General features: G+C 34.5%; 1 protein-coding gene across 2 annotated transcripts in view; it reads left to right on the forward strand.

The window, feature by feature from the left end:
- The window catches only part of PRMT3 (protein arginine methyltransferase 3), a 174,688-nt gene that overhangs the window by 123,400 nt on the left and 28,353 nt on the right, over nt 1–22,935 (forward strand). For both annotated transcript variants that reach the window (XM_077114223.1, XM_077114222.1), the window contains exons 12-13: nt 6,654–6,841; nt 8,868–8,954. In XM_077114223.1, coding sequence (XP_076970338.1) covers nt 6,654–6,841; nt 8,868–8,954 — 275 coding nt within the window. The remainder of the gene's footprint in view (nt 1–6,653; nt 6,842–8,867; nt 8,955–22,935) is intronic.

Raw genomic sequence — 22,935 nt, forward strand, 5'->3', positions numbered from 1 at the left:
ATTTAAATCTTTCCCTATATTGTTCACAGATCCATAATTGGTGAATCTTTTCTTAATACTTATAAGATAAAACCATATATTGTGTGTTAGGGGGACTTCATTTATCTCCCTTTGTTCTAAACCTTTTGTCTCTGGTTATTCGTATACAACTAGTGATGCATTGAAATTGCCAGGAATTGTTTCTGGATGCATCAATGTCTTACCTTTTATCTACAAGTTTTTAGGTATTTCTGAGAGACAAAGGATTTCCCATCTTTGTTCACCGTGAGAATTGTTCTGGTTACAAATGAATTCTGGGCAGTGAATCGAGAAGGACACAGATGTCAAAGCCATGAATTTATAAATGATCTGCTAAGGGGTGCTTTTGTCCAATCAGTGCTTTGTTAATTCCACCTATAAGAAGGAATAATTATTCAATTGTAGCTTCTATTTGTCAAAAATCTAATGACAAATATGTCAGAATATGAAAGGAAAGAGTTAGTGAAGATTCTGGCAGGTAACCCAAAATTTCAGCCAGCTGTGAAAAACTAGAAATAGAACAAGATTGACTTACAACACTGATTTATAAGTCCTTTATGAATATTTATAGATACTACTAACTTAAAGATAGAAAATTTTTTTCATTTCTAAGTTATAGCAAATTACAAAAACCGTGCTTTTCTATATCTTTGGGAAATATAATCAGGTTAAAAATATACCTCAACCCTAGAAAAAGTAAAATTATATTCCACTTTAGTTTGTTTCTCATAGCCATGTTCCCAAATTATTTTTTTAATTCAAGTTGTAGTTTTTCCTTATGAAAAAAGTATTCTTTTTTCTTATTAGTATTACTAATATATCACATTGTTTCATGTAGAGCAGAGGTCAGCAAAATTTTAAAGACCTGTAAAAGACTAAATAGGAAATAGTTTCTGCTCTGTGGACCATACTATAGTGTCTGTCCCAACTTCTGAACTCTGCTCTTGTAACCAAAGTTAACTATAGACAATATGTAAGCAAATGAGTGTGGAAGTATTCCATTTATACTCTATGAAACAGGAAGCAGACCAGAGTTTACTCATGGGCCATAACCCCAATGTAGAAACTAATAGTGTTTTTAAAATTCCCCTAATGTTTTAAATAATATTCTAAGATGGAATAATTTTATGAGCTGTTTTAACTTGAATGTTCACTGCTTAACTCTAGAGGATATCCGGTTCTCATAGACTACAGTATGAATGACAAACCCTGAAGCAGTACAGTGTGCTGGTCCTGATAATGCCCTCATTCATTTCTCCCTCATCTATATCAGTGTGTCTGTATCTGGCCTGCCGCCTGTTTTGGTAGATAAAGTTTTATTGGCACATAGCCACACTTATTTGTTTGCCTTTTGTCTATGGCTTCTTTCATGCTGCAACACCAGAATTGAGTAGGTTTCAAGAAAGATCATATGGCCTGCAAAGCCTAAAGTACTTACTGTATAAAAATTGTTTGCTAACCCTTGACCTATACGCTTATCCCATTCTTCAAGGATGAAATTACAGGGCATAACGTGGGAACACGTCTGTGATTGTCAAATCCATTTAAAGGATTTATCAAGAAGTTATGCAAATATCTACATTTGCTTCAGAATTTTGTTTCTTTTGTGTTTTTCACCTTAGTTCAAGAAAATAAACTTTCTTTCCTATAGCTGATATGCTTGCTGAATCAACATTTTCAATAACAAATCAGTTAATTTGAGGAATTCTTATGCATCAGAAAATTTAAACAAAGAGGCTTAACCTGTTTGTGGAAGAAGAAGAGAGCAGAAGTACATCAGCTTGAACAGCAGGGGAATAGCTGGTGCAGTTAGTACACCTTCCCCACATGTGTCATTAGGGAAGACTCAGAAAACTTCTTGTTTGTGGCATAGTTTTTTTCTCACCAATCAGATTTGGAAGAAACAGTTTTTTTTTTTTTCTCTCTCTTTTTTTTATTTGCATATGGGCAGGAGGCACCAGGAATCAAACTTCAGACCTCCATATGGCAGGTGAGAGCTCTGCCTGCTGAGCCACGGCAGCCTGCCCTTTTTAAAATTTTTTATTAATTAAAAAAAAAATTACAAGAAAGAAACACAAACATTCCCAACACATACACTCAGCAATTCACAATATCATCACATAGTTCATATTCATCATTGTGATCATTTCCCAGAACATTTGCATCAATTCAGAAAAAGAAATAAAAAGACAACAGAAAAATAAAACAAAAACAGAAAAAAAAATTTACATACCATACCCCTTACCCCTCCCTTTCATTGATCAGTAGCATTTCAATCTAAATTTATTTTAACATTTATTCCCCCTATTATTTATTTTTATTCCATATGTTGTACTGATCTGTTGACAAGGTAGATAAAAGGAGCATCAGGCACAAGGTTTTCACAATCACATAGTCACATTGTGAAAGCTATGTCCTTATACAATCATCATCAAGGAGCATGGCTACTGGAACACAGCTCTACATTTTCAGGCAGTTCCCTCTAGCCTCTCCATTACATCTTGGTTAACAAGGGGATATCTACTTAATGCATAAGAGTAACCTCCAGGATAACCTCTTGACTCTGTTTGGAATCTCTCAGCCATTGCCACTTTGTCTCATTTCACTCTTCCCCCTTTTGGTCAAGAAGGTTTTCTCAATCCCTTGATGCTCAGTTTCAGCTCATTCTAGGGTTTTTCTCAATCCCTTGATGCTGAATCTCAGCTCATTCTGGGATTTCTGTCCCACGTTGCCAGGAGGATCCACACCCCAGGAGTCATGTCCCACATAGACAGGGGGAGGGTGGTGAGTTTGCTTGCTGTGTTGGCTGGAGAGAGAGGCCAGATCTGAGCAACAAAAGAGGTTCTCTTGGGGGTGACTCTTAGGCCTATTTTAAGTAGGCTTGACCTATTCTTTGTGGGGTTAAGTTTCATATGAACAAAACCCAAGACTGGGGGCTCAGCCTATAGCTTTGGTTGTCCACACTACTTGTGAGAATATCAAGAATTCAACTTGGGGAAGTTGAGTTTCCCCCCGTTCTCACCATTTCCCGAAGGGGACTTTGCAAATACTTTTCCACTCACTGTTCAGATCACTCTGGGATTGATCAGGGCATCACCTGGACAAACCTACAAAATCTCATGTCCTATACAAAGTTCCATGTACTTAAGGTGTTCAACCAACTATCTACATAAGTTATATTAGGAGATGTACTAGTCAAAGTATAAATTTGTACCAAAAATCAACATTTTTTGCTTTAGTCTCACACATAAATTGAAATTTTAAAATATTAATTACCATCTACTTTCAGCACACTGCAGTAATGACATTCTTTTGTTCTTCATGCAAAAATATTTTTTAAATTTGTACATTTAGTCACTATCATTATACACTCTAGGCATTCCTAGATTATACCATCTCAGTCTTTATCATCTATCTTTCTTTGTGATTTCATTTATGCCCCAGCCCTCCTCCTCTATCATTCTCATATGCAACTTCATTCAGTGTTTTAACATAATTGTATTACAGTTAGGTAATATTGTGCTGTCCATTTCTGAGTTTTTATATTCAGTCCTGTTGTACAATCTGTATCCCTTCAGCTCCAATTACACAATATCTTACCCTATTTCTATCTCCTGATGGTCTCTGTTACCAACGAAATATTCCAAGTTTATTCACTAATGTCAGTTCATATCAGTGAGACCATACAGTATTTGTCCTTGTTTCTGGGTAATCACACTCAGCATAATGTCCTTAAGGTTCATTCATGTTGTTACATACTTCATAACTTTATTCTGTCTTACAGCTGCATAATATTCCATCTTATGTAAATGCCAGTTTGTTTAGCCACTCGTCTGTTGTTGGACATTTTGATTGTTTCCATCTCTTGGTAATTGTAAATAATGCTGCTATAAACATTGGTGTGTAAATGTCCATTTGTGTCCTTGCCCTCATGTCCTTTGAGTAGAGACAGCATATAGATTGGTACTGTTTTTTAATCCATTTTGCCAGACTTTGTCTTTTCATTGGAGAGTTTAATCCATTAACATTCAGTGTTATTACTGCATGGGTAGTATTTCTTCTACTATTTTGCCTTCTGGATTTTATATGTCATCTCTAATTTTCCTTCTTTTTACCTTTACTCATAGTCTTCCTTTCTACACTCTTCTCCACACCTCTCTCTTCTGTCTTCATATCTGTCTGTAGTACTCCCTTTAGTATTTCTCGCAGAGCTATTCTCTTGGTCACAAATTCTCTCAGTGATTTTTTTGTCTGAAAATGTTTTAATTTCTCCCTCATTTTTGAAGGACAATTTTGCTGGATATAGAATTCTTGGTTGGCAGTTTTTCTCTTTTAATAATTTAAATATACATCCCACTGTCTTCTTGCCTCCATGGTTTCTGCTTAGAGATCTGCGCATAGTCTTATTGGGCTTCCCTTGTATGTGATGGATTGCTTTTCTTTTGCTGCTTTCAAGATTCTCTCTTTCTCTTTGACTTCTGATATTCTGATTAGTAAATGTCTTGGAGTATGTCTGTTTGGATCTATTTTCTTTGGGGTGCGCTGCACTTCTTGGATCTGTAATTTTAAGTCTTTCATAAGAGTTGGGAAATTTTCAGTGATAATTTCCTCCATTAGTTTTTCTCCTCCTTTTCCCTTCTCTTCTCCTTCTGGGATACCCACAACACGTATATTCGTGTGCTTTATATTGTCATTCAATTCCCTGAGTCCCTGCTCATATTAGAAACAGTTATTTTAATGACAGCAGATCTCATGGGCTAATTTGGAGGACAGTTTAGTGGAACTTCAGCCATGCTGCTGTTACTGGATAATAAAAGTTCCAAGGCTGTAGCTGGAAAAAGTTTGAAGGAAGGAAAGGATAATTTTCCTACTGTTTAAGTCTGAAGGTCAGTTAATCATGGAATTATTTATCTTGTATTGAGCTACCTTAGCTACGTAGAATTATTTTCAGCACATTTATGCTTGCTCTCAGTTTGTTGATTTGGGAATATGTGGTTTATATTTTAATTCATGAATCCCCCAAATGTTGAATCTGCGATATGAGAAGGGCAAGTTAATTTTGTTATTAGTCAAAATAAGGAAAGAAAATCAGTATTATTTGTAAAAATTTTTTGTCGTAAAGACTTTTACTTATCAGTAGAGAGTTTAATCCTGAATCCTGTGTTTCCTTGTCTTCATAACACTTACTCTTGGTTTTCTTTTTACTCTGTTGCCCTAGCTTCTCAGCCTCCTTTTCTGCGCATCCCTTACATTCTGGTGTTGCTCATGTGCTCCCCCTAGGAAACCTTTTATATGCTATGGTCCCTTGAGATATAGCTTCAATCTAAATATGTTTTCTCAATTTCAAACCTGGATATTTAGCTGCCTGTTGGAAATTTTTACTTGTTTGCCCCATAAGTATTAAACTCATATTCATATTAAACTGATATTTTGAATTTGCCCTTATTTAGTCACTATTATAAGGGTTATCATAATCTGCCATTTGCTAAAGATAAATCTACCATTCTTGACTTTTCCCTCTTCCTCACCTTCACAACCAGCCAGACTCAAAGTACTATCTGTTATACCTCCTAAATATCCTTTGAATGTATCTTCTTTCCATTCCCACAGCTACTCTAGTTCACATCACCCAGATTATTACAACTCTCCCTTAATTTGTTTCAGTTTTGAATCCTCCTGTTCATTCTCCATATCTCACTTAGTGGTCTTTAGAAATTTGGTCATATCACTACCTTATATAAAAATTTTCATTTGTATTATCATTGTTCTTAGAATTAAGTCCAAATTATTGATGTGGCTTACCCTGCTATATGTATTTGGTCACTGCTTACCCCTCTAAGCTTATATCTCACTGTTTCTCTGTAATTGGAGTATATATGAGCCACACCATCTGTTAATTTTGACCCTTTATGCACGCTGTTCCTTCTGCTTGGAATATACTTTCCCTCCCAGCACCTAATATACTTGAGTTTGGTTCTTGTCTTACCTAATATCCCCGTTCCCCTGCTCTAAACAGTTTTAATTAGCTATTTTTATTGTGAGCTCTCATGGTACTCTGTATTTCCCCTTACATAGCCCTTTGACCATTTATTTATCCAAATTGTCTGAATTCAAATTTTTTGAGTGTAGAGACATGTCTATTCAGTGTCTATAAATTAAAACTGCTTTTATGGCATTTATTTGATGCTTATAAAAATCTCTCCTTTTAAAAGTTGAAGCACATATTGCAAACCACTATTCTACACAACTGTAGAATTCCGTCATATGATTTTTTACTCTTGCTATGTTTTTAAACAGTATTCTGGATGTTTTTTAACCTCAGCATAAGTATTTAACAAATACTTTCATTTCAGGGTTTTTGTTGTTGTTTTAGTTCTTTTACTTACTATAATGGGTACCCCTAATTAGAGTTCTTATTTTACTACCATCACAATAGATACTTTTTTTAAAGACACCCCAAGATAGAATTTGGTTGGTTTCCTTGATTTATACCTTCATTAATTTGGGGGAAATTTTTCTCCCCCATTGCTAGTAGGTGTAGAAATCCTAGTGTATTTAGCCTTTATTTAACTATATTAATTGTTCTGTGGTAAAAGGAGATAGTGCTAACATATTGGGCATTTTATTTGTTACAGTCTACCCTGACATTTGCACCATGAGCCTCGTAGCAGTGAGTGATGTGAATAAACACGCTGATAGAATTGCCTTTTGGGATGACGTCTATGGCTTCAACATGTCCTGCATGAAGAAAGCAGTTATTCCAGAAGCTGTTGTGGAAGTTATAGATTCAAAGACTATAATTTCAGACCCTTGTGGTATTAAGGTAGATATTTTACCTTTTTTTTTTTGCCAGTTTTTCCTTAGTTTTCATTTATAATTTCAGTGTTTGAAATTAATACATTGTTTTTAGATATGGGCCTTCAAAAACATACTCTTCCAATTTTAATCAGTCTAAGACACCCTGAGGTCATGATGCCACTTTTCTATATTACTCCTTTACAAACACTTCTCTTTCTTTATTGTAATTCCTTATACTTTTATAATTCTTAAACTCTGACTCTAAACAGGTTGAATCATTTACTTTGATTTAGTTAAGGCAAAAGTCCTCCTCTGTTGCCATTTCTGCTTCATCACCACTCCCCTGGCTTTATTAGCCTCTCATTTACAGTCAGATCATTCATACCATATATTACACGCAGATTAACTTCTTTCATTCAAATTGCTTCCAGCCTTTTCAGATTAAGTAATTATAATTAGAGTAATTCTGCTCACCAAGCTAAAGGCCTACTATGTTCAGATTTTCTCCGCTAATTCCTTTTGTTTTATTATCTTACTCTAACCATGTTATTCTCTAGTTTTATTGTGAATTTTGCTGTGTTGAATTTATGTGTATTAACTTTGCAGTGAAAAGTAGTGTTATAATTCATCTGTTTCAGCTAGACAATCAAATATAGTTCCTTCCTAGATTTAGGATAATGTCTGCTCTTTTTAGTCCCATTATTACTTCCATAACATCATTATTGTTCTCTGCACAAAGTAGATATTCAGTAAATGCTTATTAATTTTCTTAAAAATGGCTGAAGTGTTTAAAAATTAGCATAGAATGGAAATATAGTGTTTCTAAACAAAAAGCATACTAATTAAAATTGCATTCAGCTTTTAAGGAAAAAAATATAGCCAGCTTGAAGCATATAGGACCACTCAGTGCTCTGGCACACTGGTATTGAGTGTTAGGGATTTATTTGGACTCTGGCTCAGGCTCAGATTATGAAAGGACAGTTAGAGCTGGTTAAGCCTTGAGGTTGAAGAGAAAGCTGGAGATTCAGAGCAAGGAATAATTTCTCTCTCTAATGATCTAGCAATACCAAAAACTGCCAGGAATAAATAGTTCTAATAGAAAATTTTGGACTGAAAAACAAAGTTGTTTTAAAAAGTTATACCTTTTTTAAAATAATGTTAATTATTTTTTTAAGTAAATATAGCTTGTTCTGTGCTCCCCAATCCTCCTACAAATAAAAGAACACTACTTGTAACTTTAAAAAATTTTTCTCAAACGATTTCAAATAGTGTAGTGTCTCAGGTTTATAGTCATATGTTGGTGTGTGAATTGTACTCACTGGATTATAATCCATTCATGGCAAATCAACTAATGCCAGTTTTTACAGCTCACTTCTGACCAGGCTCCTGTAGCTGAAAGATAATTCCATCCACTCTGCAGAGTGAAAGTGAGAAGGATTTGAACCAGGGCAGAATAAGAAGTATTTGGCCATTTTTTTTCCTTAGTTGAACCTTTATACTTAGTTTTTATTGTTTGTTCTTTCCTAATTGTGGTCTTTCCTAATTATCTAACAAGTTTATCTTCAGATGCAGTTGTAAAAATGAATTTTAAAAGAAGTTGATTTGTCCTTTTCATTAGCATATGTTTTCAAGTAGACTTTTCTTATTAAAATATTGACTGTTCTCACACATAATTTATAGATGTTCCCCTAAGTTTTTGTGGGTGTACTACAGTGGTATACAAAATGATATCAGGTGGAACACAGAAAAGCATTCTTTATTTGAATTCATGTAGTTATGTCTTTTAGTGTGTTAGAAAATTTTGATAGAGCATCAGAGCCATGATTTTGATATGTGCTATTGCTTATGACAAGTCTAAGTAAGAAAATACTAATGTGATTTAAAAGAAAAGTAAATGATAATGCTAGTGGTCTTCATATTTGGAAATACTCACCAAAATGGTATTTGAATGATTAAGGTTTATGAAACCATGGCTTGCATTAAAAAAAAGTAATGTTTTTTTCCCCAGTATTTTTACTAAACTCCTCTCTCCCTCTCTTTTTAATGGATAGCACATAGATTGCCATACGACATCTATCTCAGATTTGGAGTTTTCTTCAGATTTTATCCTGAAAATCACAAAGACATCCATATGCACGGTAAGCTAGTTCATTCTACTTTTATAATTTCACTAGCAGTGCAGCTGATTGGCAGGCTAATGCATTAATTACCAGGCTTGTGATAAATGAAAAAGACTATTGTCTTTGACAGTCCCATCTTTGCCTTTACTAGATCATTGAACAGATTTATTTTAATAAGTCAGTAGACCTCAAAAAAGTTAGCTTAGTTCAGTAGAGAAAATAATAGAGAACCATGTTTACATAAAAATTTTTCTCTACAGATTCTCCATTAATACTGGATATATAATTCATTGAGAGCACTCAACTTTTACTTCAAAGACAAAAGTTCATGTCTTGCCTCTCCCAATAACTCTTACCACTTAATTTAGATGGAAATAAGAAATGTTTATTTGGTAGAATATTTTTTAATCATGTATGACAAATAAGACACTGATAGTGATTACCTTTTTTTAAACAGTCAACCTGATATAATAAAAAGCATATAGAAGAGCTATAGAAAAATTAGGCAGTTTTGGATTCAAATTTGGTTCTTCCATTTACAAGTTTGTTTTTCAAGTTATCTAAGTAATCTGTACCCAAGACTGTTCAATTATGCTTTAAATAAAATGGAAATAATTCTTTTTATCTTAAAGACTTGTTAAATAGGTTAATGTGTAATCAATTACAATATAGCCAGAAATGTAAGATTATTTAAAAATAGTTTGTTTCCAACAGTGCGATGGTGGTTCAGTGGCAGAATTCTCACCTGCCATGCTGGAGACCTGGGTTTGATTCCTGGTGCCTGTCCATGGAAAAAAAAAAAAAGTAGTTCTTCAGAGAATTTCTAATATTTATGTTAAATTTTACCTTTATCAGAGGCTTCAAATGCTAATAATAGGTGGGCCTTTGTTAATAATAGGTGGGCCTTTGTTCATTATGAACTTATGTACATGGTAGTTTTTGATAATTTAAATAAATGATTTTGATATTTAAAAATTAATCAGTTTTTAAAATACTGATATTTTCAAGAGTTAATTTATTATCAAAATTTTATTATCGGAGACTTTGTATAAAGCAGATTATAATCATGTTAAATTTGACTTTTCAACATGAATCTTTAAAATATTTTGTTCAGGTTGACACACCACAGACTTCATAGCTTCTTTAAAATTGTTTCAGTTCATTTTGATCCAGTAATTTTATGTCCAAATAAGTTTGACAATATGCTTTTATGTTTTGAGGAATTCTTTTAGGTGAAGTTGCTTGTATAATTTTTACAAGTTAGATATCTAGATTCCTGATTTATGGTTTTGGAGCACCTGTTGTATTCATCTATTTGTCTGATGAAAAACAAAATTTTGTTCTCCTCATTCATTTCCCCCAAATTTTTTAGTTCTGCTTTTTAGTAATTGGAATTATTTGACCAGTTGAAATTACTGTCTTATGCCTTTAACTCCCAGACTTACCTTGTGTTTTGATGTTACTAATCTTTGAGTAATTCAAAAGGACCATCTTGATTAACAAAAATTGATCGGTGTCTAAGGGATTACTTAGAACAATTATTTCAAATCTGCTTTCAGTGATCTTCAAATAAATCAGAGTAGAGCAGATGCAAAACTCTAATGAAGACCTGAAAAACTGTGCTTGTCTGTTTTTAGTTGTACGTATTTTTGAACTTTATATAGATAGATAAGTTTATTGGCTTTCAGTGAAATGGTCTTTATTTTCTGGATAACTAGCCAAGCAGAAAGGGATTTATTAAAGAGAAAAAGATAATTTCCAGTGACATGGGGAGAGGATAGGAAACAGACAACTTTTGGAACCACACCTTTGAACTGGTCTGCTTCAAAGTTGCCACGAGCACCAACAAGCGTTGTGTACCCTGCTACTTCTGGCCCACTGTGTTGGTCAATTCCTCCTTCCAAATCTTCATTTGGTACATCTGTTTCGCTGATCTTGGGTCATAGCTGTCAGTCTTGGAAAGTAGGTTTAGTTACAGTAGTTCTATGCTACAGAGTTTCATAAAACATATAGAATTGTTTTCTACTTACTGTTATATGGAGTAGAGTGCAATAAGCTTTGTATTACAAGAAACTATCTTTATCGTTTGATCTTAAGTTTTATTCTGTTTATCTACAGAGTAAAATAGCAAACACAAAGAAAAAAAAACACGGTAAGGTCTGTCTAAACCAAAGACTATAGTCAAAATTTGGTATTAAAGAATAATATAGCTCAAATAAGTACTTGCTGCATTTGTCCTAGATAATCAGATTTCCATAAGAAAAATGAGTCAAAAATAAACTTTTACATCTTACATCTGTAAGGTACCTTTTAGATTTACGTTTTTATTGTCTAAATGATTTTAATATAAAAGTTCTCTTTTTTTTTTTACAGAGGCAAGCCTAGGGTTTAAGAGGAAGGTGATAGGAGGTTGGAGTAGTTTTGTGCACATCTGGTCACTGCTGAGTAACCTATTTCTGTAACTCACCTCCAAAAGCATCTGTTGTTTCAGGCTTTATTTATTAAATATATACTACATACTAAAGATACAAATTTTAGCACTTAGCATCAAATGTTAATCTTTCTGAGATTATTTTGGTGAATGCCTTTAATATAAATTGTCTTTCCTGTTATATTAATAACTCACAGTCATTGAACACTTGCATGTCAGGCAAGTTGTAGTCTTTATAAGCATTATTTCATGTAGTCCTAACAATAGTTATTTAAAGTGGGTAATAATATATTTCCGTTTTACAAGTTAAGAAAAAAATAAATCACTATAATGTTTACTTGTGAAATAAAATACCCTTCTTCTTTCCTCTCCCAGAAAACTTTTGTGGAATTGCACAAATTATTAAAGTATGGAAGGAACCAGGCTAACTGTTGCATTTGAAACAGACTTATAAAATTTATTTTTGGCCAGTCCTCTAGTAGTTGTTGGGAGGGAGTGAGCTAGAAGATGTATGAAATCAAAATGGTCTTTTCCTCTGAGACAGGACAGATTTATATGATGAATAAGTCATATATCCCATCAATTTGTAGCAGTAGAAATGAAGTCTTTGAAACATTTTCTTCATCCTTTTTCAGAGTATCTTATTGTTAAGCATCTACATTTCTTGGAACCCTCCTTTCCTACCCAACATACTCATTCTAAGTCTGACATGATTACGATTTTGGAGCAAAGTTTGCTATTTTAAATATTTTTAATGGTACTATTCAGTGACATTGTTTATATTCACAGTGGTGCAATATTGTGCAGTCATCAACACTATTTTCAAAATTTTTTTGTCTCTCCAAACAAACTCTGTACCCACTGAACAGTTACAACTCCCCATTTCCTCCTCACCCCAGTCCCTGGTCTATCTCTAGTCTACTTCCTGTCTCCATGCATTTGCCTATTCTAGATATTTCTTTTAAGTGTAATCATACAGTATTTGTCCTTTCATGTCTTGGCCTGATACTTTTAATAGGTTTTCATTATTTGCAAGTTCTAATTCACCACCCATTTCTACTCCAACTGTCTTTTGTTCTTTACCAGCTCCTTCTGCTCCTCTCCTATCAATAGTCTGATGCTGTTATGCAAGTGGCTCCTTAAACCTAGACTCCAAGGCTCCTTTTGAATAGATAGATCAGCTGCCCTGCTTACTTGGGAATAATCCATAATAAAGGTATTAGAGAGGTTGAATGTCTAGTTGGAATTTTTTTTTTTTACCTTTATATAATCAGAAGAATTCATGAAGATATTGAAAAAGAAAAAGCAATGCCTGGTACAGGGATAGAGAAAGTAATTTTGGTGAGAAAGATGCTTGGATTTTTAGATAGCAGTGCAAAACCAGATACTCTTCTCTGCACTCTAAGTACAGACCTTCAATTATATCAAAATGCTTTTTCTCTTATGCTTGAAACTTGAATGTATAGCTAAAAAGTAAAATGGACAATTTTTCTGACTGCTTAAGCCCATTTTAAATTTATACATAACTATTTATTTCTTAATAAGAGCCTAAATCTGTGGCCTAATTTAAAAATTAGGGTAAATTGAACTTTTGAAGTAATCAGATGCTAAGAACACCCCTTTGCATTTAATTTCAGTGGCATGTATCCTGTAATGGTGTTTTTTTAGATGGCTTTTTAAAGATTGTTAGAACCTTGCAACTATACATACACACACACACACACACACACACACACAAGAAATTTGATAACATTTTGTATTTAATGTTCTGCATTTACAAACTTTAAACATGATGAGATATTTATTTGTAAATGCTTGCAGTCTTGATTGCCTCTAGTGGTTAAAGGATCATTTTCCTTTGAATACCAGTAAGATACATATACAATAGCAATTTTCTGGGCATTTTTAATGCTATTTTATGATTTTATTGACAGTTTGGATAAAATTACCCTTATTTTAATGATGGAGTGTGAAGGTTTAGTCAGTAACTAGTATTCTATTATATCAGCCTAAAAATCTTGGAGTAAATGAGTAATAAAGTCTGTTATTTTTTATGGAAAGTTTATAGATATTTAAAGGCAAGTGGTATAAGGCTATAAAATTTAGAATTAATATGTTTTGTCTTCTGAGTTTTAGTTCATTTTTAGTCTCAGTGTATAATTGCATAATGTTCTCTTACTCTGTTTCAGCAGTATTTATGTTGACATCTGTTGATAACTTCCTACAGGTTTAAAATTATGTCAAATATAAAATAAATGCAGACTTCATAAAAAGAGACTTTATTGGAAAGGAACTGTTGCAAAGGAGGAGTGAGGTTATTGCCATAGGAAAAACTATCCAACTGTGAAATCTGCAAGTTTCTCAAGGGTTAGGCAAAAGGGTAGTAAACAAGATTGGAAAGAACCAAGTATGGGGAAATAGGATGAAAGGGTGGTGTGATCTAGAAGATCAGAGAATATTTTATCCTGAGGCCAGCCTGTTTTCATGAGGGACTGAGGGTCAGAGTTCAGGGTTCAGGGGAAAGGAGAGAAACTTAACCAAGTTGGGTTAATAAGTTTTTTGTTCCCATTGATCAGTGGGGACAAACAGTTCAGCTCATCTGTGAGGCAGAGAAGGGGAATTTACATGGTTTGTGTCTGGCCTTATCATGAGTTATCCATAAGTATTCTCTAAGTCATATGGGAAGAGGTATTTCTTTTCAGTAAGCATTCTCCTGGAACAAAAAGGGTATGGGATTTCTTTCACCATTGCTATGTTCCAGGATCAGAGGGCTATAGAAATATTCAGTATTGTCAACTAGCATCTTCTTGCATAATGCTAGGTTTACATGAAATTGCTTTTAATAATACATTTTATATAACAAATTATTTACCTTAAAAATGAAAATAAAATGTTTTTATCAGATTGCATGCACACATATATCATGTGCTTATCAAACAGGTAAAAAAATTTTAATTGATATTCGTCTTCCCTTAAAGTAGTCATTTCATATTTTAATTTCAGCATATTCTGTTTTCTGCCTTTCTATTTGTATGCATTGGGAAAATGACTGGTATAACAATTTTTGGTTTGTATAAACTTTTCTTAATAACTCTTTAAACTTTATTAGAAGATTTATTTTTCCTAGGCATTTTCCTCATTAGATGAGCTAATGGGTTGAAATGGAAACAGAAGATTTACTTGTATTTTTGCTTATCCTCTTAAAGTCTTTATTTTGGATGTCATCAAACTATATAAATCTGTTTCAGTTCATTACGCAAATATTAAATACTGTACCTCGTTCTTGTTTAGAATCTATGGGCACTGAAAAAAATAAATAAAACATGTTCCCTTCCCTGAAGAGAGCACACTTGAGTGAGAGGAAACAGGTGCTATTCAGGGTGGCCTGGAACTGGAAGCACAGTTCTGGAGAAGTTATAGTTGATGGTTAATTTTTACAGCCAAGATTCGTGGGGAGGACAAAAACCTTTTCCCCTCTCCAAAAAAAGATTTTATTTTAAATGAGAGACTCTATTCAATTTCTAAAGATAAAAAGATTGACAGAAAAAGGCTAAAAAATATGGTAACCATTTAATTAGTTCATTTTTGGATAATTTCTATTTACTTTTTAGTTCAGGGATCCTTTCTTCATCTATGTTCTTTATACTGATAAAAGGTAGTCCAAATAATTTCATTTCAGTTACTGAGTTTTTTAGTTCTAGAATTTCTAATGTAAGAATTTTCATTTTTTATCCTTTAAACCAATTTGCCCAATGTTTTATCTAAATTCCTTAATATTTATAATTGTTCTTTTAAGGTCTGTTTGAGTCCCTGAATCATTTATGGTTCTGTTTCTGTTGCTTTTTTTCTTTGGATTATGGGTTATATTTTCCTGTTTCTCTTCGTATTTCATTATTTTATTTTAGACATTGCATAAGAGTGTTATTAACCACAGTGAAATACTTTTCCATAGAAGGGCATGCATTTTCCTGTCAGGCAGCTAGAGTGAGGGGCTGATCTCTTTGCTATAATCAGGAGCTGAGATGGGTCAGGGCTGGTACCACTTCACTTTGTTTACAGTGTCGTGAGTATAAGATCAGGCCTCTCTTTCCTGCCAACTTCCCAAAAGACCACTGAAATAAAACAACGCTGAGTTTGCAGTTTGCTATAGTAACAGAGACCACTGCCTTGGCAATCTTAGTAGCAACTCAGAGGGAGGAGATAGTTTTTGGAGGTTAATGCATATGCTAGTAAGAGAAACTTGAATATGTTTACAATTCAAATGTTACTGTCTCCTTAGTCATGGTACTCTTTCTTTCACTTTATTTTTTAATTAAGCTTTAAATTCTTGTAATGTCTTAAGAAATAGACATCAATAAAAGCCATTTTCTTTTCAATTGTGGTCTTTAAATCCTCTTCCAAGGCTTTTTAAACATTTCTGACAGCAGAAACCTGCTGTTTCTAGACTCATTCTTCATGTTAAATCAGTTCTTAGTACTTTGGGGTGTAAACTGACCTAATTTTGACCTTGCAAAGCTAATCAGCTAAAGAAACTAATTATTAAAACACATCTGTGCTGGGTAGAAATACTAAGAGTTGTCTCGAACTTGCAGAATAGATTTTGGTGGGACATCTGGTATATATTTTAATAGGCTTCATTAAGTAAATTTTATGTCTTAGGAGGGAGAGTGTTTCTAATTATATGATTCTATCTCTGCAGTCAGTTTTAGATTTCTCCTAGTGTGAATGACCATGTGCTCTAACGTATGGTCCTGAGCATTTATTTTACTCTTCTGAAATTTGAGTCTTTGGAATTGGATTAGGCCAGCAGTGAGAATACTTAAATCTCTTCATTTATTCCTAGGATATTGTTTTATTTGAGTAGTAGTAATATGCTAAGAGCAGCACTAAGAATATAATAATAAGCCAAAACAGTGCTATAAAGAAGACAGATATTAAAATTCACTCTGTGGACTCACATAATACCAAAGAATTATTGAGAATTCAGTTATGTGTGATAAAGGCAATATAGTTATATAAGAGATCATCCATATAGAGATACAAATTGAGGTATGTAGAAGAGAAATTACATAATTTCTGACATTTACTTTCTAAATAGTTCAGCAAAAGTAGATTATGAAGGGAGGGTGAGGGTAGTTCAGTGGTAGAATTCTCGCCTGCCTTGCAAGAGACCTGGGTTCAATTCCTGGCCAAAGCACTTCCCAAACAAACAAAAATTCAACAAATGGTGTTGCAATAAGAGGATACTCACATGGAAAAAGAATAAAATGTGACCCCCGCCATACAGTATACAAAGAAAAAAAAAGTGGATTCTGAGCAGAATAGATAAAATAAGTATGACACAGGAATTTTATCAGACATCCCCAAAAGAACTAACACCAATCCTGCTCAAACTCTTCTAAAAATTTGAGGGAAAAGTACTACTACCTAACTCATTTTATGAAGCTAACATTACTCTAATACCAAAACCAGGTAAAGATGCCATAAGGAAAGGAAAACTACAGTCCAACCTCCTTAATGAACATAGATGCAGAGATTCTCAGCAAAATACTAACAAATCAAATCCAATGACACATTGAAAGAATCATACACCATGTCCAAGCAGGGTTTATACCAGGAATGTAAGGGTGGTTCAACAAAAGAAAATCAGTCGATGTAATACAGCACATTAACAAATCAAAAAGGAAAAATCATGATAATCTTGATTGATGCTGAAAAAGCATTTGACAACAATCAGCATCCTTTTTTGATAAAAGCACCTCAAAAGGTAGGAATCTTCCTCAGTATATAATAAAGGGCATATTATGAAAAACCCATAGCCAACGTCGTAATGGTGAGAGCCTGAAAGCTTTCCTCCTAAGATTGGGAATGAGACAAGGATGCCCTCTATTATCTAGCATTGTACTAGAAGTTCTAGCAAGAGCAATCAGGCAGGAAAAAGAAATAAAGAGCATCCATATCAGAAAGGAAGAAGTGAAACTTTCATTCTTTGCAGACGGCATGATACAATTCTACAGCAGAGCTTCTTGAGCCAATAAATTCAACAAAGTTGTGGGATAGAAGATTAATGTGCAGAAATCAGTAATGTTTCTATATACCAGCATTGACCTAACTGAGGAGACAATTAAAGAAAAAATTCCATTCAGAATAGCAATTAAAACAATCAGGTATCTAGGAATAAACTTAACCAGGGATGTAAAGGATCTGTACACAGAAAGCTACAAAACATTGCTAAAAGAAATTAAAGAACGTCTAAATAGGTAGAAAGACAGTCCCTGCTCGTGGATAGAAGATTAAATGTACTTAAGATATCAGTTCTACCCAGATTGATCTACAGATTCAGTGCAATACCAATCAAAATTACAATACCTACTTTGAAGACTTGGCAAAGCTACTAGTTATCAAGATCATTTGGAAAGAAAAGAAACCCCAAATAGCTAAAAAAAAAAAAAAAAAAAAAAACCCTAAAAAAGAAGAATGTAGTGGGAGGGTTAACACCTCCTGATTTCAAAACTTCTTATAAAGCCACAGAGATCAAAACTGCATGGTACTGGCACAAAGATAGAAGTATTGACCAATGGAATAGAATGAGGAATGCAGAAATACACCACCAAATCTGTGGTCAACTGATCGTCAACAAGCCCTCAGATCCACTGAACTGGGACAGAACAGTGTTTTCAGTAAATGGGCATGGGAGAACTGGATGTCAATGGCCAGAAGAATGAAAGAGGACCCTCACCTGACATCCTATATAAAAATTAACTCAAAAAAAAATTAATGCAAAGTGGATCAAAGACCTAAATGTAAGAGCCAGTACCATAAAATTCCTAGAAGAAAATATACAGAAACAACTTCAAGACCTAGTAATAAAAGGTAGCTTCTTAACTTTACACCCAAAGCACAAGCAACAAAAGAAAAAATAGGTCAGTGGGAACTCCTCAAAATCAAATGTGTCTGTGTCTCAAAAAACTTTGTCAGAAAGATGAAGAAACCGCTAACTCAGTGGAAGAAAATATTTGGGAATCATGTATTGGATAAAAGTTTGATATCCTGTATACATAAAGAAATCATACAACTCAACAATAAAAGAGCAAACAACCCAATTACAGAATTGTCTCAAGATATGAATAAGCATTTTTCTGAAGAGCAAATACGGATGGCTGTGGCTAAAAAGCACACAAAGAGCCTACCCATGCCAAAAAAAAAAAAAGCACATGAAGAGATGCTCCTTTTCATTAGCTGTAAGGGAAATACTGATCAAGACTACAATGAGAAACTACCTCACACCTATAAAAGATGGTTGCTATTAAACAGGAAATTACAAATGTTGGAGAGGATATGGAGAAATTGGAACTTATACACTGCTGGTAGAAATGTATAATGGTACAGCCGCAATGGAAGACAGTTTGACAGTTCCTTAGGAAACTACATACCAAGTTACCCTATGACCAATCAATACCACTACTCGGTATATACCCAGAAGAGCTGAAAGCAGTGACACAAACAGAAAATTGCACACTAATGTTCATAGCAGCATTATTCACAATTGCCAAAAGATGAAAACAATTTAACAGATGAGTGGATAAACAAAATGTAGTATAGACATACGATGGAATATTATACAGCAGTATGACAAAATGAGATCCTGAAGCATATGACCACATGGATGAACCTTGAGGACATAATGTTGAGTGAAATAAGCCATACAAAAAAGGATAGATACAGTATGATTTCACTTTTATGACCTTAGTAAAGGTAAACTCAGAGGCCTATAATATAGAATATAGGGGACCTAGAGACACACAGAAGCTAGAGATGGGTTGTCATGGTCAAGTTCATGTGTCAGTTTGGCCAAGTAGTGGCACCTGTCTGGTTGGGCAAGTGCTGGCCTGTCTTTTGCTATGAGGACATTTCATAGAATTAAGTCATGATCATGTCAGCTACATCCACAGCTGATTCCATTTGTAATCAGCCAAGGGCAATGTCTTCTTTAATGAGTGATGCTTAATCTAATCACTGGAAGCCTTTTAAGGAGGATTCAAAAGAGACAGGCTCTCTTTCCTACTTTGGCCGAGGAGCCTCTCCTGTGGAGTTCGTCCAGACCCTCCATTGGAGTCGTCAGCTTCACAGCCTGGCCTGCAGATTTTGGTCTCTATGTTCCCATGGTTATGTGAGACACTTTTATAAACTTTATATTTATGAATATTTCCTGTTGGTTCAGTTTCTCTAGAGAACCCTAATACATGGGTGAACAGCTAGCTAATGAGGTTGAACTTAAATGTAAGGGAATGGATAGAAGTAAGGCAGTTCATTAGTGGTTCTATAAGTAATATTGCCATATTGAAGTGAACATGATTGAAAGAGGTTGTATAGAGACATGCGTCCCACCAAGTAACACTACAAGTATAAATAAGTTCTTGCATGAATTACTTCTAAGGTATGAAAAATGTTCAAAGAATAAATAACAGAGGCGTAGAAGGGGAAAACTACTATTACATCCTATGGTTTATGTTTAGCAGGAAGACATCAAAAGTACCACAGCAATACCAGGGATAAATAATGGGGGGGAAGGACAAGAGTTAAGGGCAGGTTTGGATTTTCTGTTTGGTGAAGGTGTGTTATTGGTTACCTTTCTCTTGGGAGCAATGAAAATTGTCTAAAATTGAAAGTGTAGATAATTGTACAACTAAATTAATGTGAGACATGAATTGTTGACTTTGGACATTATACTTGATGCCCAATGGATGGAGGTGGTTGAAGGATACACTGAGAAGAACAGCAAACTGTGGGGTGTACATATGAATGAATATTATGCGGCTACAGAAAGAGATGAAGTTGCAAGGCATGGGATGTGTTGAATGAACCTGGGGGACATTACGTGATGCAAAATAAGCCATAAACAAAAGAGAAAATATTGTATGGTCTCTTTTAGAAAATACTTGTAAGAAAATTGGGTCCTAGATTGTAAGCTCTTATAGCGGTCACATTTTGTCAGGAGCTGTAGTTGTTATTTCTAAATTTTGAGATGCTGTGCTGTGTATGTATAACCTGGTATTTCCTTGGAACTTTGGGTACCTGTGTGACACCTAAGACTCAGAGTATGAGTTCTACAGGTCTTAAAGGGTTGTTTGGGATTTATTTGTTTTGGTATGTTTTAATGTATCTGTTTGTTTATAGAGATTTAGGATTATAAGATTTCAATAAAGAACATGATTTACTCATTCTGTCAGGATCAGAGGGCCTAACTGATTTGGGCTTAAGTACCACCTCAAAGACAAGTTTCTTTACAGACAAAGATGTACAATGAAACCTCTAAACTTATACTTGAATATATTATGTGTTAAAGAAGCAAGATCTTTCAAAATGCTCCATTTATGCAAATTAGCTACTCTCACAGCAAAAACATCCTTTCTGTCAATGGTTTTGCAGAAAGTCACGTTTGTAATTTTTAGATCACTATGGCAATTGGAACTATTACAGAATACCCGTTTTTCTTAAACAAGTGAAGTCCTGGCTGTCAACAAGAGCTGATTTTTTTTCATAGTATTCATTCTGATTTTTTTTCTCCAAACCTACAGATATAGGGTAGGTCAGCCCGAATCCAGCAGTCCCAGAAACGCCAAGTCATTGTCTCTCCTGATAGTGTCGAGTTTATATCAGGCGAACACTTGAAATTACAACTTCTAAGTGAAAATTAAAAATGAACAACCATCAGATTTTTAGTTCCTACCCCAGATGTTGGATACTTTATAGAGGGGCTCAAGGTGAAGTCAAAGCTGAACTCACTTTACTTTTCAGAAGAGAAAAAAAAATCCTGTTCACTTGTGGAATGTAAGGTAGATAACATCTTCTCCTTCCACCCTGCCCCTTTTTTCCTGTCCACTAAGGAGCTTCTCTCAGTGTTTTATCTCTTCTGAAGGCTTATAAAGACATGTAGTATTTGGTAGAGCTTGATTACCCACCGACAGAAGTGGGGTTTTATTAGTTTTCTGTCTTATTTTTGCTAAGCACCATGAATGCAGCAAAGAATAAAATGTACTCCCTAGTCCCAAAGAACTTCGTTTTGTAGAAGAGACCAATATATAAATAGATAATTGTAATATAGCATTCTGTAATAAAATTTAACAGTAGGGGACATATAAAAGATACCTTGATCTGGCAGACTCTTCCTCTTCCTCGATAATCCTACTCATCTTTAAGGTTTCACTTTAAATATGATTTCTTTTCAGAAAATAATGCATTAAAGAAATGCATTATTTTAGTGAGGAGTAAGTAATTGTTCTGATGTCTCTAAGTAGTTGACATCTAATCTCAGTTCTGCAAGAAAAATAGGAAGTTACAAGAGAAGAAAAGGCATCATGATTTCCTTTTTGCAAAGGTTGGTAGGAGTTGAACATACTATATTACTTTGTAACTCGTTTATTTTTTTCATTCAATTAACAAATCATTATTGCTTTCCTATAGTTTGCTACTATTAAAAGCTGAGAGTCTCTGAACATACCAGGCAATTTCACACCTCAGTAAATTTTCACAGTTTTCCCTATTTAGATAGAATTCCTAGGCATTGCGCTTAGGTGTTGAGGATATGGAGGTGGTCGCAGATGTGGAGAGACTGCCCTTAAGGGTTTATTAGGTCTACAGACATTGAACAAAAGCATTATGAGTATGGGGAGTGTTATTACAGGGAATGCAGAGACATTTAATGGATGTATTATAATCTACTCTGTGGGATTAGGGAAGACTGCCTAGAGAAAGTAATATTTAAACTGAGACATAACAAGTAAGAAGTAGTTAGTTAATAGAGATTGGGAGGAGAGTGTTACAGAAAAACAGCCTTAGAAAGGAAAGAATAATGCGATTTGGAGAATTTGCCTCCTGTAACAGTACACTATATAAATTGAAACAGCCCTTTTACTGAATAAAACTACAAAAGCTTAGGGGGAGGGCAGGCCACAGTGGTTCAACAGGCAGAGTTCTCACCTGCCATGCCAGAGGACCCGGGTTTGATTCCTGGTGCCTGCCCATGTGGAAAAAAAAAAGCTTGGGGGGAAAAATATAGTCTATAGCCTGTTAGAAGGCATTAGAGAGATCAAAGATTAGCATATTCTCAAGCTAAGATTCAAAAAGACGGAAATCCAAAAAAATGAGACTAACATTTGGGGCCTTTTTCTACCTAAAGGCATTTGCCAATTTAGAGGAAGCAGTTACAAGACTTGAGTAGCCCTTTTGATAGCCTCGCATGGCTAGGGAGATAAAAATGGGGCTCTTGCAATCCCCTGATGCTTTGTATTAGAACACTGAAGCACTGTACCCAGGAATAGGTCAAACCAGAGGTCCGTGAGCCCTTGTAGGGACTACAGCACAGCTTCATGTCACTTGAGTGGCCCAGGAAATTCTCGGACTCAGAAATTAGATTAAGGTAACCTTGTTTTGCTAGTATTCAGGTTCTTTGCAGAAATAATTCTTTCTAGAAGAAATAGCACTCAAACTGTTTCTACAAGTGGTTTTTCAGATACAATATTCAGAACATAATCAAAGGCAATCAGTCATTCAAGGACATGACAACAT

This window comes from Tamandua tetradactyla, chromosome 8 (assembly GCF_023851605.1).
Source record: "Tamandua tetradactyla isolate mTamTet1 chromosome 8, mTamTet1.pri, whole genome shotgun sequence".
NCBI lineage: Eukaryota > Metazoa > Chordata > Mammalia > Pilosa > Myrmecophagidae > Tamandua > Tamandua tetradactyla.